General features: G+C 48.3%; 1 protein-coding gene across 2 annotated transcripts; it reads left to right on the top strand.

Annotated features, from left to right (window-relative positions):
* The first annotated feature begins 398 nt into the window (after window positions 1-398).
* On the top strand, window positions 399-6623 carry LOC101016328 (putative spermatogenesis-associated protein 31C1). Of its 2 annotated transcripts, none has more exons than XM_031654030.1 (4): window positions 399-683; window positions 1769-1880; window positions 2449-2509; window positions 2752-6499. In XM_031654030.1, the coding sequence occupies exons 1-4, from the start codon at window positions 453-455 to the stop codon at window positions 6470-6472; spliced, it is 4125 nt and encodes a 1374-aa protein (XP_031509890.1). In that variant the 5' UTR covers window positions 399-452; the 3' UTR covers window positions 6473-6499. The 2 variants fall into 2 exon arrangements, with proteins under 2 accessions (XP_031509890.1, XP_031509889.1); XM_031654029.1 differs by having other exon boundaries at window positions 432-683; window positions 1823-1880; window positions 2752-6623.
* Window positions 6624-18496: the final 11873 nt, after the last annotated feature.

Consider the following 18496-nt stretch of genomic DNA (forward strand, 5'->3'; position numbering starts at 1 on the left):
AACATTGTGTGGGAAAGCTGGAGTTGAGGACGAACGAGATTCTGAGAATAAAAATCCGTGGTACATAGCCAAAATTTCAGAGTGAACTTCAGATTTTCAAGGGTCATAAAATAGGTAACCTGAAGCCACCGCCTCCAACAGAAAAAAGGAACCAGGTAATATCTGAGTTCCAGGGAGAAAGCATAGAAAATTGGCCGAGTTCTATCACTGACAAAACTTAGTGGGAAGGAGGGATCTGGAAGGTGGGAGGGTGGAGGGATCCCCGGCTTGGAGGGTGGGGAAGGGCTGTGCTTCAGCCTCCCCGTCCCGCTGCCCCTCCCCCTCCCGCTGCCCCTCCCCCTCCCGCTGCCCCTCCCCCTCCCGCTGCCCCTCCCCAACAAAGGAGCCTTTGTGATGTGAAGGCCCCAGCTCTGTGACGCAGGCCTGGGCCCCAGTCCCTAGTCTCCACGGGGATGCCCAGAGCTCAGTTGCTTGAAAGCAACGCGCCTATTCACATGGAGAATCTCCCCTTTCCTCTGAAATTACTTAGTGCCTCGTCGCTAAACGCCCCCAGCTCCACACCATGGGTGTTGGATATCTTCCTCACCTTGGTGTTTGCCCTGGGGTTCTTCTTCCTATTATTCCCCTACTTCTCTTACCTCCGTTGTGACGACCCACCCTCACCATCGCCTGGGAAGAGAAAGGTGAGGAGCCCTCAGTCCGGACCCACAGAGTTTGATTCTTTCCTTTCTTTTTCTTATTAGTTCCACTTTTCCAAATCCAGTGGAGAGACTTCTGCGACGGGAAGTCTCAGGAGAGACGAGAACATCATCCTTCCAGGGAGAGGCAGGGCAGCCAGGGTTGGTAGGGGTGGATCGTGTACTGGGATTTCCGTCCCAAGCTCTCAGTCCGCCTGTGGGGGAGCGCAGGAGGCGTCAAGACAAAATCAAACCCGTGGACTCAGCGCCAGGAACGGTCATGAGACGGGGGAGGTCTCTGTCCGAGGCCAGACCCTGAGCCCTGGCTCATCAGCCCCTTCCTGGGGCAGGTAGCTCGGGGCCCACTCTCCTCTGTATGGGGTGATCTGGGGGCTGTGCTGAGCCCCCGAGGGCCTCCCACCGGGGCCTGGCGTCTCCTCTGGTCTCCCGGGAAGCAGAATCCTATCTGACAGCTCAGCGGTGCCTGCGGGCCTGAGCCTGGGTGTTCCTCGAGCAGAGGAACCGGGACTGACAGCGCCCGTGGTGGACCTCATATTGAAAATCCGTGTGTGTGTGTGTGTGTGTGTGTGTGTGTGTGTGTGTGTATGATTTTTATGTTATTTTATTTTTGAGACGGAGTCTCGCTCTGTCGCGCAGGCTGCAGTGAAATGGAGGGATACCGGCTCACTGCAACCTCTGCTTCCCGAGTTCAAGCTATTCTCCTGTCTTAGCCTCCTGAGTAGCTGGGATTACAGGCACCCACCACCACGCCCGGCTAATTTTTGTATTTTTAGTAGAGAGGGGGTTTCACCATGGCCAGGCTGGTCTCAAACTCCTGACCTCAGGTGATCCACCTGCCCTGGCCTCCCAAAGTGCTCGGATTACAGGCGTGAGCCACCGCGCCCGGCCCCCTCTTCCTGTTTTTCTAAGAAGAAAAGCAGTTTGTCATCCATTTAAACATGAGTGGGAGGAAGCACACAGAGCTCCCTGAGCCAGAGCGCCACGCGGTTCATGAGTGCAGCGTGCCGCAGCCGGGCTGGGGGCGGAGATTGAGGGCCGGTCCTAGCTCCTCCCCCTTTCTTGTCTCCCAGTGTCATCTTGTCTCCCCGCGTCATCTTGTCTCCCCGCGTCATCTTGTCTCCCAGTGTCCAGTAGGGCGGAGAGGGAGGCCCAGAGGCAGGATGAAAAACCACAGTCTGAGAGGTAAGGCTCTGCCAGGGCACACTAGAGTTAATTTGATCTCGTCTGCCCCGGAGGGAACTGACTCTGAAGAAGTCGGTTGAAGAAGCCCGAGGCGGGGGCTCATAGGAAGGAAATCAGAACCCCGGGTCCTTCTCAGATTCCGAGCCGGAATGAAGCCTTGGTGGGCCAGGGACTAGGCCTTACCCAGCAGGGGGCAGTGTGTGTGTAGTGGGGAGAACAAGGCCTGCCTGGATGGGAGCGGGGTGAGGGGGCCTCCTGGCCCCTGGGAACAGCTGTTCAACTCTGCTAAGGCTGATTCCTCTTTGAGACCACCCCAGTCCTTTCTCCCCACAGGGCAGTTGTGAGGACTGTGGGGGTGGGGGGGTCCGTGTGTGGAAGCCCTTTGTGAATGACAAAGCCCTGCCCGCCATGCCTTGCTATTACCCTCGGGGCCATGTGGCTCTGGACACAGATGTGCGGGTTCCAGGGTCTAATTCCCCATGGTCTTCCCTAAAGAAACATGCACTCATCCTCCTGTGAGATCCCAGGCCCCTCCTGCACTGCCCTCACCCAGTCTCCTGATTTCCAGCTTGTAGACCGCGCCTGAGAGGCCTGGAGGAGCTTTGGAACCTGTTTTCACAACTGCAGAGGTGAGGCACTTCCCCTTCCCTTCATCCTTCCTGCCAGGGCTGGGATGTGACCCCAGGGCCGTAGGCAGCCTGGAGCTGACCTGGGATGGGGAGACCACAGGGACAGAGGATGGGAGTAAAACCCTGGGGCGAGGGGTAGCAGGAGAATTGGGCAGTCAGGATGTGGGGTGGTGGAGGGGCTCCCACTCTGCCCCCCGCCCCACCTGCTCCTGGCTGCAGCTTGTGCCTCCTGTCTCCTGCAGCCTCCTGGGGCCGCTCCTTGACAAAGGTGACTTTGGTCAGCTCTCCGGTCCAGACCCCCCAGGTGAGGTGGGCAAAAGAGCACCTGATGGAGCCTCCCGGTCCTCTCATGAGTCTATGGAAGATGCTGCTCCCATGCTTTCCCCGTTAGCTTCCCCAGATCCTCGAACCAAGCATCCTCAGGATCTGGCCTCCACCCCATCACCAGGCCCAATGACCACCTCAGTCTCCTCCCTAAGTGCCTCCCAGGCACCAGAACCTTCCCTTCCCCCAGAAAGCCCCTCACCTGAGCCACCTGCACTTTTCCCTCACCCACCACACACCTCTGATAGTCCGTCTCCTCCGAAAGCTTTCCCTGCTCCTCCCCTGCGGGACTCCACTCTGATAATTCCATCTCACTGTGACTCAGTGGCACTTCCACTGGGCGCCGTCCCTCAAAGCTTGTCTCCGTGTAAGGATTTGACGGCTTCTGTCCCAGCCATCTCAGGCCTTGGCGGCTCAAACAGTCAAGTTTCTGCCTTCTCCTGGTGGCAGGAGACTACCAGAACCTGGTGCGTCTTCAACTCGTCAGTCCAGCAAGATCATCTTTCCCGCCACCCACCAGAGACCTGTCAGATGGAAGCTGGTAGCCCGTTTTTACTCAACTCTGATGGCCAGAATGTCATGGGTATACAAGTCATAGAAAGAGCCAAAGTCAACATTTCGGAGGAAAAAGAAAACGATGGATCATTTCCAAAACAAATGAGCCCAGAAAAGCACTTGAATTCTTTGGGGAATTTGGTTAAATCATTGGATGCTGAGCAGGACCCCACAACCCCAAAACCCTTCTGGAACATGGGCGAGAACTCGAAACAGCTGCCCAGTGCTCAGAAGCTCTCAGATCCTAGGATCTTGCAGGAAAGTTTTCAGAAGAATTATAGCCAGCTTTTCTGGGGCCTCCCCTCTCTGCACAGCGAATCCCTGGTGGCTAATGCCTGGGTCACTGAAAGGTCTTACACTTTACAGTCTCCTCCTTTCTTGTTCAATGGAATTTCCAATGTCTGCCCAATTCAAAGGGAGACTACAATGTCCCCACTGCTTTTCCAGGCCCAGCCCCTGTCCCATCTGGGGCCCGAGTCCCAACCCTTTATTTCATCCACACCCCAATTCCGGCCCATACCTGTGGCTCAGGCCGAGGCTCAGGCCCATCTTCAATCCTCTTTCCCAGTCCTGTCTCCTGCTTTTCCATCCCCGATTCATAACTCTGGAGTAGCTTGCCCTGCGTCGCAGATTAAAGTGCAAGCTCTTTGCCTACCTGAAACTCAGCACCCTGAATGGCCTTTGTTGAGGAAACAACTAGAAGGTGGGTTGGCTTTACCCTCTAGGGTCCAAAAATCTCAGGATGTGTTTAGTGTCTCCACTCCTAACCTTCCCCAGGAAAGCTTGACATCCATTCTGCCTGAGAACTTTCCGATCAGTCCTGAACTCCGGAGACAACTGGAGCAACACATTCAAAAGTGGTTCATTCAACACCGGGGCAACCTGGGAAGGATCCAAGAGTCTCTGGATCTGATGCAGCTTCGGGACGAATCGTCAGGGACAAGTCAGGCCAAGGGCAAACCCAGGCCCTGGCAGTCCTCCACATCCACAGGCGAAAGCAGCAAGGAGGCACAGAAGGTGAAGTTCCAGCTGGAGAGGGACCCGTGCCCACATCTGGGGCAAATTCTGGGGCAGACCCCGCAAAATCTATCCAGGGGCATGGAAAGCTTCCCAGGGAAGGTTCTGGGGATGACCTCTGAGGAGTCAGAAAGGGACTTGAGGAAGCCCTTGAGGAGTGACTCAGGAAGTGATTTATTAAGACGCACAGAGAGGAATCGTATAGAAAACATCCTGAAAGCCCACGTCGGCAGGAAGTTGGGCCAGATGAACGAGGGCTTGATCCCTGTGAGTGTGCGTCGATCCTGGCTTGCTGTCAACCAGGCTTTTCCCGTGTCTAACACCCACGTGAAGACCAGCAATCTAGCACCCCCGAAAAGTGGGAAAGCCTGTGTGAACACAGCCCAGGTGCTTCCCTTCCTCGAGCCGTGTACGCAGCAGGTGCTGGGAGCCCATATTGGGAGGTTATGGGCCAAACACAGGTGGGGTCTACCCCTCAGGGTCCTCAAACCCATTCAGTGCTTTAAACTGGAAAAGGTTTCGTCCTTGTCTCTTACACAGCTTGCCGGTCCCTCCTCAGCCACCTGTGAACCTGGGGCTGGCTCAAAAGTTGAGGTGGCCACGTTCCTTAGAGAGCCACCGATGGCAAGTCTGAGAGAGCAGGTGCTGACCAAAGCATCTGACATGCCAGAGAGTCTGCTGGCCTCTTCCCCTGCATGTAAGCAGTTCCAGAGGGCCCCGCCAGGGATCCCATCTTGGAATGATCATGGGCCCTTGAAGGCTCCTCCAGCTGCACAGGAGGGCAGGTGGCCATCTAAGCCCCTCACATACAGCCTCACAGGCAGCACCCAGCAGAGCAGGAGCTTAGGAGCCCAGTCTTCAAGGGCTGTAGAGACCAGGGAGGCAGTGCCACAACCCAGAGTCCCCTTGGGAACCCGTATGCTGGCAAACCTCCAAGCCACAAGTGATGATGTGCGTGGTTTCGAGGCTCCAGGGACCAGCAGAAGTTCTTTACTCCCTAAAATGTCTGTCTCCCAAGATCCAAGACAGCTGTGTCTTATGGAGGAAGTTATTAGTGAATTTGAGCCTGGAATGGCCACGAAGTCAGAGACCCAGCCTCAAGTTTGTGCCGCTGTTGTGCTCCTTCCAGATGGGCAAGCGTCTGTTCTGCCCCTTGTTACAGAGAATTTGGCTCCTCAAGTGCCCCAGGGCCATCTCCAGAGCATGCCTGCTGGGAACATGCAGGCTTCCCAGGAGCTACGTGACCTCATGGCAGCCAGAAGGAGCAACCTGGGGCACAGGGAGCCCAAGAACCCAAACTGTCAAGTCTCATGCAAGAGACAAAGCCCGATGTTTCCCCCTCCTCACAAGAGTGAGAACTCTAGGAAGCCCAACTTAGAAAAACATGAAGAAAGGCTTGAAGGATTGAGGACACCTCAACCTACCCCGGTCAGGAAAACAGAGGACACCCGTCAGGATGAAGGCGTCCAGCCATTGCCATCAAAGAAACAGCCTCCTTCAATAAGCCACTTTGGAGAAAACATCAAGCAATTTTTTCAGCGGGTTTTCTCAAAGGAAAAAAGCAAGCCAGCACCAGTCACTGCCGAGAGCCAAAAAACAGGAAAAAACAGATCCTATGTGTACAGCAGCAGTGCTGAAGCTCAGGGGCTCATGACAGCAGTTGGACAGATGCTGGAGGAGAAGATGTCACTTTGCCACGCACGCCATGCCTCGAAGGTAAATCAGCACAAACAGGAGTTTCAAGCTCCAGTCTGTGGGTTTCCCTGCAACCACAGGCACCCCTTCTACTCCGAACACAGCAGAATGCTGAGCTATGCCGCCAGCAGTCAACAAGCCACTCTCAAGAGCCAGAGTTGTCCCAACAGAGAGAAGCAAATCAGAGACCAGCAGCCCTTGAAAAGTGTCCGGTGCAACAATGAGCAATGGGGCCTGCGACATCCCCAACTCTTGCTCCCCAAGAAAGCTGTATCCCCAGTCAGTCCCCCTCAGCACTGGCCGAAGACACCTGGTGCCTCCAGCCACCATCACCACTGTCCCAGGCACTGTCTTCTTCGGGGAGGTATCTAATTTGGTCAGTCACAAATTCATTTTTAGCCTTCCTTAGAGAAAAACAAATCCCCAAGAAAAAATTCACTCTATGTAGAGAAAAAATATTTTCTCTCATGTTAGTACACGCAGAACATTTAATATTCCACAATATATATGGTTTTTTTATTCATAAGAGGGTGATGGCTTTTATTTGTGACGTGTTTGGTGTGGGCTTGGTTTCTAGAAGCAACAGGAAAGGTGCTGACAGTGGTGCTGTAAGTCCACCTTCATCCTGAGTTCCTTCACTGAACCTTACGTTTCCGTAACACTGTCTTTACACAAACAACAAAAAATTCTAAAATCAAGATGAGAAAAACCTATGAAGAGCCCACTCTGAAATAGGATTCAACCCGTCTTTCCACTACTTGCTCTCTACCTCAAAGTTTATGCAGCCCTAGGGAGAAGGTTTGCAGAGATGTCACAGGGCTGAACATCGCCATGCAGGCTCCAGGAAGTGCCACAGCCCAGTAGCTTCCTGTGTCACATAGTGGAAGTTTGGGTGGGAGAGTGCTGGGCCCTGAGTTCAGAAGTGGGAGAAGTCTTGACCCTGGGTATCCTGGTGGAGAATAGATAATGCCTGCCCCTGGGAAGCCCCTTCTCTCCCTGACAAAGGCTGGGATGGAGATGGGCCCTCTTAGCTCAGCCAACATGCAAAGCACAGAGTCCCCATCCCACTGCCTCTCCCTTTCTCGCACTCTGGAGTGGCGGTGGGGACAGACCTTCCAGCTCTGTGCATGTATAGGTGGGGGTCAGGGGTCGGGGGTCGGGGGGCAGCCTTCATGGAGGCTACGGAGGGCCCTGAACTCCCGTGCTCCAAATGAGTGAAAGACCCTGCTCCTGGGTCACCTGCCTTTGTCTGTCTCACCTACGTGTCTCTCAGCTTCAAAGAAGTAGTTCTGGGTGAATGGAGCAGGGTATGCGTGTGTGTGCAGAGGCTTCTGATGGTGGGACTCTGTAGAGCTACAGGGGATGCAGACAGAGAACTGAAAAGGGGGTGAAGTGTGTGTGAGGGGGCCATAAGTGGTGCCGTGACCCAGGAGACTCTGACATTCCAACCCCTTCGAGAGGCCTAAAGGGGCCTAGTGGCTCATCCTGGCCCCACCCCAGGGTCCGTCCCTGCTCCAGCTCCCAGATCACAGACCTAGAAAAACCACATTTACCCCCAACACAGAGGGCCATATTAGCGAGACGGCAAAGTAGCAAAGTGAATAAGGAAGACGAATTTCTTAACATCTTTGATAAACTTGCACATAATAACCTACTGAACTTTTTTTTTTTTTTTGGAGATAGTTTCGCTCTTTTGCCCAAGTTGGAGTGAAGCAGCACGATCTCGGCTCACTGCAACCTCCGGCCCCTGTTTCAAGCGATTCTTCTGCCTCAGCCTCCCAAGTAGCTGAGATGATAGGCACCCACCACCACACCCGACTAATTTTTGTATTTTTAGTAGAGACGGGGTTTCGCCATGTTGGCCAGGCTGGTCTCGAACTCCTGACCTCAGGTGATCTACCGGCCTCGGCCTCCCAAAGTGCTAGGATTACAGGTGTGAGCCGCCGTGCCTGGCCCACCTATTGAATTTTTTCAAGGATGTGTTGACAATAGGTGAAAAAGCAAGGACTAGAGAACCGCAGGCATAACTTGGAGTCTGGTGACCTTTAATATACACATAGCCCCAGGACCGCTCCCCGGGGAGTGGTGGTGACTTCCAAGGGCCCAGCAGCCGAGCTGGGATCAGACAGCCAACCTCCCCTGGCTCCTGAGGTCCTGGCTTTCCCCAAAGACCAGCAGGGGAAGAGGCAGGCAGGCAGGATTTGAACACACAAGGGAGCTGGAAGTGATGTGTCCAGAGTGGGCAGGGGCTGGGCAGGGCAGGAGCGGTCCTTGCTGTCTCCCTCTGCTTTCAGCAGAGCTTTCCTCCTCTCTGGACCCTGTCCATATGGGAAAACAGGAGGTCTCCACAAATCAGGGACAGGAGGAGCCAGGTCTCTAGAGGGAGTTTTCTGTGCCTTGTTCCACATACAGGCGTGCAGGAGGCCCAGGTCCTGGGGCCTCATTTCAGTGGTGGAGAGGCCTGTGCCAGGCAGTGCCACTGATCTAGATGGCGATGGAAATGGCCCTGCCCCCAACATATGGGGCTGGCTGGCACCTGGGATGGAGGGGGCAGTGGGCATGGTCCCCAGCCTGTGGCTCCTCCTGGGCCTGGTCCTGTCTGGGGCCCAGATAACTGAGGCAGCCTCCAAGGTGGGCACAGCAGTGACAGCGGAGCCAGGATCAGCAGGAGGGTCAGGGACCTGGAGCAGAGAGCACCCCCGGTTCCCCGGGAGCTCAGGAGAGTGTGGCACAGAGCTGGGACCCTGACCGCTGAGGATGGGCCGGGCCTGGCTGCTGCCAGGTTCCCTCAGGAAACCAAGAGGCGAGTTCTGGGATGTGGAGGAGCGGGATGTGGCGCCCACAGCTCAGGCTAGGAGAAGTGCCACAGGCAACGCTGAGAGACCAACAAGAACACAGGAAGCCACAAGCCCTGAGCCCTTCTGCGGTCAGTCTCCCATGAGGTGCAGCAAGGCCAGCAATGGAGAGACCCACAGAGACCTCCCGCAGGAACCTCACAGAGACATCCCGTACAGAGTGAGCACGCTGGGACCTCTCTCTGCCACAGAGAAACACACTGCAGCCTCCACAGAGACCCCACGGAGCTCCCAGAGACCTCGTGGTGCCCCACAGAGACCTAGCACAGAGATTCCCAGAGTCCTCACACAGAGAACCCCACAGAGGCCACACTGAGAGACTTCACTCAGTCCCACAGAGACCTCCCGCACATGTCAGAGATCTTCCATGGTTCTCACACAGAGACCCCACAGAGGCCTCAGAGACTTCACACAGAGTCATAAAACAGGGACCTCATGCAGAGACTCATGCAGCTCACTGCAACCTCCGGCCTCCAACTCCAGAAATGGCACACAGCACCCCCCACTGCCTCACAGAGACCTCTCTCAGAGTCCTCCTCACACAGAGACCTTGCCTGGAGATCTCCCCGTCTCCACAGAGACCTTGTACAGATTCCTCACACACAGGCCCCAGGCTGCTCCACACTCATTGCCCGGAAACCTCTCACACAGAATTCCCTCAGACATTCCACACAGAGATTTTGTAGAGCTCTCACAGGGTCCTCACAGGGTCCTCACACAGGGACTTCATATAGTCCCATGGTCCCTCACACAGAGACGTAGCACAGAGATTTCACACAGGGACTTCCCACAGAGACCCCACAGAGACCTCTGGAAGATAGCTCCCACAGAGACCTTCTGCAAAGGCCTCATACAGAGGCCTCACAAGAGACAACAGAGCCCTCTCGCTGCCCCATGGGGTCCTCCACAGAGCCCTCATGTGGCCTCACAAGTCTCCTACAGAAAGACTCGGATTTCACAGAGACTTTCCACATAGAACTCACGCAGAAACCTCACACTGAGGCTCCACAGAGACCTCACTCAGAGCTCTCACCAGGAGCCTGGCACTGAGGCCACCCACATGGCGCTCACACAGAGTCGTCGCCATAGGTGAGATGCCCCTCACAGACACTCCTCAGAGATCCCGCACGGAGGCTTCACGGACACCACACATCCGTTCTTTAGGGGCCCGAGCAGCCACCTGTTGACAGGTCCTTCTCAGTGGATACAAAACCACTTAGCACACCAGCAGCACAGCCGGGATGTCAGCTGCACTCCCAAGAACCCCGCGACACCCAGATACTGTCAGCAGTGCACTGAAGGGGCTTTTCTGCTTGGGGACATGCTCATACAATTTTTTTCTTTGGTAACGTCGCTGCCTCTGAAAAGAATTATGGATTCCACAGGTAGACCTGCAAATTGTTTTTTTACCACAGGTTTCTATTAGCTTGAATTCTGACCCACAATTTAGAGCATTCATTTTTTAAAATTATTTTTTGAGATGGAGTCTTGCTCTGTTGTCCAGGCTGGAGTCCAGTGGGATAATCTTGGCTCACTGCAACTTCTGCCCCCTGAGTTCAAGAGATTCTCCTGCCTCAGCCTCCTGAGTAGCTGGGATTATAGGCATGCACCACCATGCCCAGCTAATTTTTTGTATTTTTAGTAGAGACAGGGTTTCACCATGTTGGCCAGCTGGACTCAAACTCCTGACCTCAGGTGATCCACCCACCTCGGCCTCCCAAAGTGCTGGGATTACAGGCGTGAGCCACTGTGCCCTCCCAAAAATTTTTAAATGAGTAAAATATTACCAACCTTCAATGAAAGAAAATATCTTATTTGTCCAGTTTGTTATTATCCAGCCAAATTATATCAGTGTCATATATTTTTAAAGTTTGGGGGGGATAAGACTTGAACTTGAGACGCCTGACTTCTGTACTTTGAAAATATGATAAAAACCTCTAAACAAAATGAACCCCAGAAATGAAACAAACCAGCAAAGAGGCATCTGGACTCACACTGGTCTCCCAGGGCACTGTGCAGCCACACATAATTTCATACAGAACAGCTTGGATCACGTTTGCAGAGTTCATTTTATTTTTAGCAAGCTAATAATCATGCAAAGATTTCTCACAAATAGGTCAAATCTCTAGCAATATTCTTACTGTATCATTTGAAAAAATTATACTTCTTAATAATATTATTTTATTCCTTAAAATGCAGTAATGTCTGCAAATAGTAGTATGACACGTTTCTAAGACATGGCATAGTTCTAATGTTCCGCAAACATAGCTTAAGCAGATGAGCAATTTAAAAGGATTTATTTTTTAAATCGTTCTATGAAATGCACATTTTCTAAGATAGGCAGTAGGGATCCATTTTATATTCATTATAGGGCTAAAAAAGGAATGTTTTGAAATCTTACAAAATAAATTAATCTATGCTTGAGATATACTCGTAGCCTAATAAATATACTGAGGAAGGGCCACCTCTGAGTGGAAGAAGGTATACATTTAATCAGCATTTGTGTAATAAAAATGAATTATGAATGGCCTCACTAACTATATATGCAGCACTTTCCAAAGGGTGCACTATGCTAAGACTACGTACTCCTCATTGCTCATAAGCAAACTGTTGTCCTTGCCTTGGCAGAATCTATTTTAACATCAGCTGTTATCACTAGATTATCCAGCGGGATGACAGGGTCACAGTCCTTCCTCTAAGAGAGGCAGAGCTGACGCCAAGCCTCTTTTAGCCTATTTGTTTCAACAAGAAATCCCCTTTCTATATTCTTCATAATTAAACATTTTTAACTTAGATTTTCTACTTCCTTACAATGTCACTGCATCGTAAAATAAAGGAATTGACATGGATCTTCAGATTATGTGTGTATATGTATATACATACATACATATATATATATAGAGAGAGAGAGAGAGAGAGAGTGTTGTATTGTGTTCTTTTCTTTTTTTTTTTTTTGAGACGGAGTCTCGCTCTGTCGCCCAGGCTGGAGTGCAGTGGCGCGATCTTGGCTCACTGCAAGCTCTGCCTCCCGGGTTCACAACGTTCTCCTGCCTCAGCCTCCCGAGTAGCTGGGACTATAGGCGCCGCCACCACACCCGGCTAATTTCTTGTATTTTTAGTAGAGATGGGGTTTCACTGTGTTAGCCAGGATGGTCTCAATCTCCTGGCCTTGTGGTCGCCCGCCTCGGACTCCCAAAGTGCTGGGATTACAGGCCTGAGCCACCGCGCTCAGCCTATAGCGGGGACTACAGACACCTGCAACCATGCCCGGCTAATTTTTATTTTACTTTATTATTTTATTATTTTATTTTTTTGAGATGGAGTCTCACTCTGTCACCCAGGCTGGAGTGCAGTGGCCTGATCTCGGCTCACTGCAAGCTCCAATTCCCGGGTTCATGCCATTCTCGTGCCTCAGCCTCCTGAGTAGCTGGGACCACAGGCACCCGCCACCTCGCCTGGCTAATGTTTTTTTTTTTTTGTATTTTTTTAGTAGAGACTGGGTTTCACCATGTTAGCCAGGATGGTCTTGATCTCCTGATGACATGATCCACCCGCCTCAGCCTCCCAAAGTGCTGGGATTACAGGGGTGAGCCACCGCGCCCAGCCTAGACTTTTTTTTCAATAGTGCAACTTATATAGATAAGTTTAGTTATTAGAACAAAATAGAGTCAAGTAGAAAAAAAAAAATACAGAAAAATATACTTTTCAAATTGACTATTTTAACACAGTTAAAATAAGTGATTATACTTCAGTCATTTGATTTAAATTTGCTGAGTGGCCAGAAAGTCTAGAAACATAGAAAATGTCCATACTAAAGAGTTGATTGCTATGACATGTTGAATGTGCTGTTCCTCAATAGTAATTCATAGTTCAGTAATCTATGCAAAATTGCAATGAACAATGTGCATGAAAGCAACATTTCCATCAATCACTGTATATTCATCTGCCATACATTGCCTCAGATGATTTGTGTGTCTAATTTCACAGAATAAATTTGAGCCTTTACCCCAGAAGAAATAATCAACGAGGCTCGATCTATTAAAAAGATATTGACAATATTTCCAGGCTCTATTAACATCTATATTTTATTTTTAATTAGATTCACCTAGTCCAAAGCTTGTAAATATTTTTACCATTTGTATGTGCCCAGATGAAATGGATATCAATAATTAGATAATGGAGAAAACAACAAACACAGATCTTCTTTGTTGTTAAAATATTTTATGTCAGAGCATTTTGCTAGAAATAAAGTGATTTTTAATCTCCAGGAAAAAGACTGCCTAAATGACATTCAGAATGTATTACAAATTTAGATTTAGAATAGATTTATGTTTAAAACAGGCCTCATACTACTTTCAATAAATCGGGCACTACAGAACAGAATGTGGGGGGGCGGGGCGGTGACAATGATGTGAGGACTTCTTAACACTGAGCAAAGAAGCAAAAAACAAGTTGTCTTTCTACAGCGTTGATCCCTAAGAGTGATTTCTCTTCATAGACTGCGGTACAATTGCCAGTTGCATTATTACTATTTTACAAAGAACTCCCATAGAAAAACTTTCTGGAGGCTTTCCCCTACATACACAGCTACATTTTCTGCCGTGCTCGCACTGTTGTCAAAGTACGCAGCATCCAACCACAGACCATCAAGGGGCTTGATAATTGCCTCCTCCATATATCTTGTGAGGTTGGTCAGGTTTATAACCATTCCTGTAACACAATTAATCCTTATAACTGGGCCCATGGCCTCGTGGCTTGTCACCTTTTCCAAGCAGGTGCTCCTCTTCTTGGTTGCTCAGAGGTTTGCTGCGGCACCTTCCCTCTTTGCGGGGGGCTGGCCTCCACCGTGTTGTAACCAGAAGAGCCCACTTCCCTGGGGACAAGCCTTCTGTGCTCTCCACAGTCACGTCACGCTGCCACTGTGCAAATGATGCCAATTATAAATCTCAGAAAACTGTAAAATAATGCTGTGCCACGCACAGTAGATGAGGATTTAGAGACGGCTTACATCTTTCCCAAGAAACGTAGGTGACATCAGCCGGGCGTGGTGGCTGCTCACGCCTGTAATCTCAGCACTTTGGGAGGCCGAGGTGGGTGGATCATGAGGTCAGGAGATCGAGACCATCCTAGCTAACACGGTGGAACCCCGTCTCTACTAAAAATACAAAAAACAAAACAAAACAAAACAAAACAAAACCTAGCCGGGCATGGTGGCGGCGCCTGTAGTCCCAGCTACTCAGGAGGCTGAGGCAGGAGAATGGGGTGAACCCGGGAGGTGGAGCTTGCAGTGAGCCGAGATTGCGCCACTGCACTCCAGCCTGGGAGACAGAGCAAGACTCCATCAAAAAAAAAAAAATCTCACTTGTAGAAATTTACACAGGAAAAATGAAAACATATGCTCACAGAAAACTTGTATACACATGCTTATGGCAATAAATTTATTTATAGTTGCCTACCAACAAGTGATGAACAAATATATTTCAGTATATTGATACTACTTTCTAGCTATAAAAGGAATACTACTAAGCAAAAATAGAGGATGAAGTATTAATATACACAACATAGATGAATTTAAAAACACCATGCCAAGTGAAAGAAAACAAGTACCAAATACACACTGTAATATTCTATTCACAGAAAATTTGAAAACAAAAAACTGTAGTCTCTGAAAGAAAACCATTGGTTGCAGGGAGGTGGGGATTGATCGGCCACAAAAGGGCTGAGGAAACTTTTTATTTGATATCTTGATTGTGGCACCAATTATACAACTGTATGTACACATTTGTCAAAATTCTAATTGTATTATACACACGTGAGTGCCTTTAACTGTCTATAAATTATATCTCAATAAAATTGATCTTAAAAGATATATGCATACATATAATTTAATATGTATTTTATACATATATCTATCTCTTGACAATGGAGTGAAATGTATTCTTTCTTTTTTTTGAGACAGAGTCTCGCTCTGTCGCCAAGGCTGGAGTTCAGTGGCGTGATCTCGGCTCACTGCAAGCTCTGCCTTCCGGGTTCACACCATTCTCCAGCTTCAGCCTCCCAAGTAGCTGGGACTACAGGCGCCCACCATCACGCCTGGCTAATTTTTTTTTTTTTTTTTTTTGTATTTTTAGTAGAGACGGGGTTTCACCATGTTAGCCAGGATGGTCTTGATCCCCTGTCCTCATGATCCATCAGCCTCGGCCTCCCAAAGTGCTGGGATTACAGGTGTGAGCCACCGCTCCTGGCCTGTGAAATGTATTCTTGTGGTTAAACTGTCACTTAGCAAACATCCATAATGCTAAATATCCATATTAGTTCTCTTGTTTTGCCATTCTCTCACTTTTTCTACAAGCACCATTTTGAAGACAGCCTCATCAACATTATTAATTAGATTTGTGATCATGTGAAGACACAGAAGATTTTCTCCTTCAAAATATAAAGTCTTATTTCATCTGCTCTTGCAACCCTTTTATTCTTCTGCCAAGTGATGTAGATTAATTTATCAACTGAGTTATGCATGCATTTACTTTTTCACAGATCTTTTGTTATGCCTCTACTAGTTCTATGTTAGGGATATGACATGATATTGAACAGGATCAATATGGTCCCTGCTTTCACAGAGCCCACACCTAATGTGTGGATAGTCAGAACACAGTTACACAAACACAGTGGGAAATAATTATAACGTCTGATAGATCTGAAGTCAGTAGGAAAGGTATTGAAATGGAGAAATAGAAAGGAGCCTCGTTTTGATAATGAAATCAGAGAAGGTTTCCCTGCAACTTCCTTGGAGGGCAAAAGCCATGTCCTTTCCTTCTCCTACCCCATCACTGACCCCAATGAAATACTGAGCATAGAATTTTCACTCAATAAATTACCTTAAAATGGATTTCAAAATATTTATAAAGCACACTTGTGTCCATTAAAGTATGAAAGGACATGTACTTGGAGCATAAAACCCAACACACGATGGAAACATCACACAAATGAGGAACAGGAAACTAATTATGTGAAGGCAACATTTAAAAGACTTGTCAAGCTGGATAGAGTGTATTCTAAGAAAATGAAAACATATATAATAGCTAAATATTTGGCATTTGAGTTTGGGATGAAAAAATAGATGTAAAAGAAACAGTTTCCTTAATTAAGAATTTAATTTTGTGGGGCCAGGCATGGTGGCTCACTCCTGTAATCCCAGCACTTTGGGAGGCCAAGGCGGGTGGATCATGAAGTCAGGAGATCGAGACCATCCTGGCCAACATGGTGAAATCCTGTCTCTCCTAAAAAATACAGAAAATTAGCCAGGCCTGGTGGCGGGCGCCTGTAATCCCAGATACTTGGGAGGCTGAGGCAGGAGAATGGTATGAACCTGGGAGGTGGAGCTTGCAGTGAGCCGAGATCGCACCACTGCACTCCAGCCTGGGTGACAGAGCAAGACTGCATCTCAAAAAAAAAAAAAAAAAAAAATTTATTTTGTCCTTTGGAAGGAGAGAAAGAAAAGGCAGTTCACCTAGACCATCACTTGCCTTTTTTTAGTTGCAGCAAACGTCAGTTTTGTAACCAGGTATGTTTGCAACGTGTGAGTTCTTCTCCAAGTGCTAGCTAAGATGAGCTTCCCTACCCCCATCTCCAGCTGTGGTAATGCTTTACTCATAGCCTGTCTCTCATGCATCTGCCTGAATGCCTGCAGAACACAGTTGGACTGGCAGCTCATGTTTAATCCTCTCATATGATATTAACACCACTGGTCTCCATTTTTAATTTACATCTTAAAGCCTCCAGGCTTTAATTGTTTTACCGCTGTATTTCGTTATTTAACATCCACCACTTTTATGGAAAAAAAATGTGTTTACTCCTGTGTCTCATCTTAACGTTTCACTGACTGCTAAACTCACATTTTTTGTTCATTTGCATTGTTTCGAGAATCTAGATTGTATTTGTCTTTGGAAACAGTCACAGCCACTTCCAGAGGTTATTTCCCTGGTCATTTCCCGTAGACCCTAGACTGCTCTTCTCCCAGCCTTGGAGGTGCTGGGTTCTGGAAGGAGGAAGCAGTGAGTCCAGAAGCCCAGCCATTCCAGGCTGACATCTACCACGCATCAGCCCTCCTGTGTCTTCAGAGCCTCTTTCACATGTCTGTGTCCTTGGCGCTTGCTGGAACCATCCTTGCTTGTCTCTGTGAGTTCTGAGTGTGTGATTATTTGGCCTTAGGAGTCTTCTCAACAAAGTACAATCTCTGTTGTCTTTTTCCAAAAGACTTTATGAATAAAATGAAAATATGAGTAATATAAAATCAAAACATATTTTGATTTCTCATTTCAAAATTTTCTACCTCTATAGTTTAATAGAACTCAATTATTGGCCCCAGAAGATAATTTTTTTCCAAAAGTATTTTCTAAATAATAACCAGTTGACTATGTCCTTTATATATGTCACATAGAAGATCTCCACAGTATATTCTTCAAATTCAGCTTAGATAATCCATGGAGTGCTTAAGTTTCCTGTAACAAATAAGCTCCTATATCTCTGTTGACTAATAATTGACTAATAAAATTAAGACTTGTTTGCCAAAGATAAATTTGTAAAAAAATAAATCATTTTAGTTTGATCATGAGAAGCACAAACAAATCCATTATCATTAAATGTGAAAATCTAGAATATGTCCAGTTAATGGTCGAGTGTCAACTTTATGTCCCACAATTGCCATGTAGAAGCTAAGCTTTTGAAATGCAGAATTATTTTCCACTTTTCTGTTATATGCATATTACTATAAATGACAAGTATTTTAAATGCTGGATATTTTTTAAAAATGGCTTTATTTTCTTCTCTTTTGACAAAAGTTGGCTTTCAAGTTTAACTAAGTTTAAAAAAAAACGAACAACAAAAGTGTATTCCAATGGGAGAGAGATAAAGCATCTTTCTTATGTAAAATATAGGACCAGGCGCAGTGGCTCATGCCTGTAATCCCAGTACTTTGGGAAGCTGAGACAGGTGGATCTCCTGATGTTAGGAGTTTGAGACCAACCTGACCAACACGGTGAAACCCCATCTCTACTAAAAATACAAAATTAGCCGGACGTGTTGGTCCATGCCTATAATCCCAGCTATTCGGGAAGCTGAGGCAGGAGAATCACTTGAACCCGGGAGGCGCAGGTTGCAGTGAGTCAAGAGCATACCATTGCACTCCAGCCTGGGCAACAAGAGCGAAACTCTGTCTTAAAAAAGTAATAATAAAATAAAATATATATTATATATATGGTATATAAATTTGATACATTTTGCTTTATTTCAGGACTAATGTAATGCTTCAGAAAAGGAATGATGCTAAACTCGCTTAATTTCTCCTGACTATAAATAGCCCTTTACCACTTTCAATCTTCCCACTGATGACTCTATAACCTTGGGCAAGTTACTTGACCTCACTGAGCCTCTTTTGCCATCTATAAATCAGCTAATAGGACCTACCTTGTAGGTTTGCTGAGAGGTAGAAGACAATGGGTACAAACTATTTTAGTAGACTCTAGCACATGGTAAGGTTCAA

This window comes from Papio anubis, chromosome 13 (genome assembly GCF_008728515.1).
Source record: "Papio anubis isolate 15944 chromosome 13, Panubis1.0, whole genome shotgun sequence".
NCBI classification, from domain to species: domain Eukaryota; kingdom Metazoa; phylum Chordata; class Mammalia; order Primates; family Cercopithecidae; genus Papio; species Papio anubis.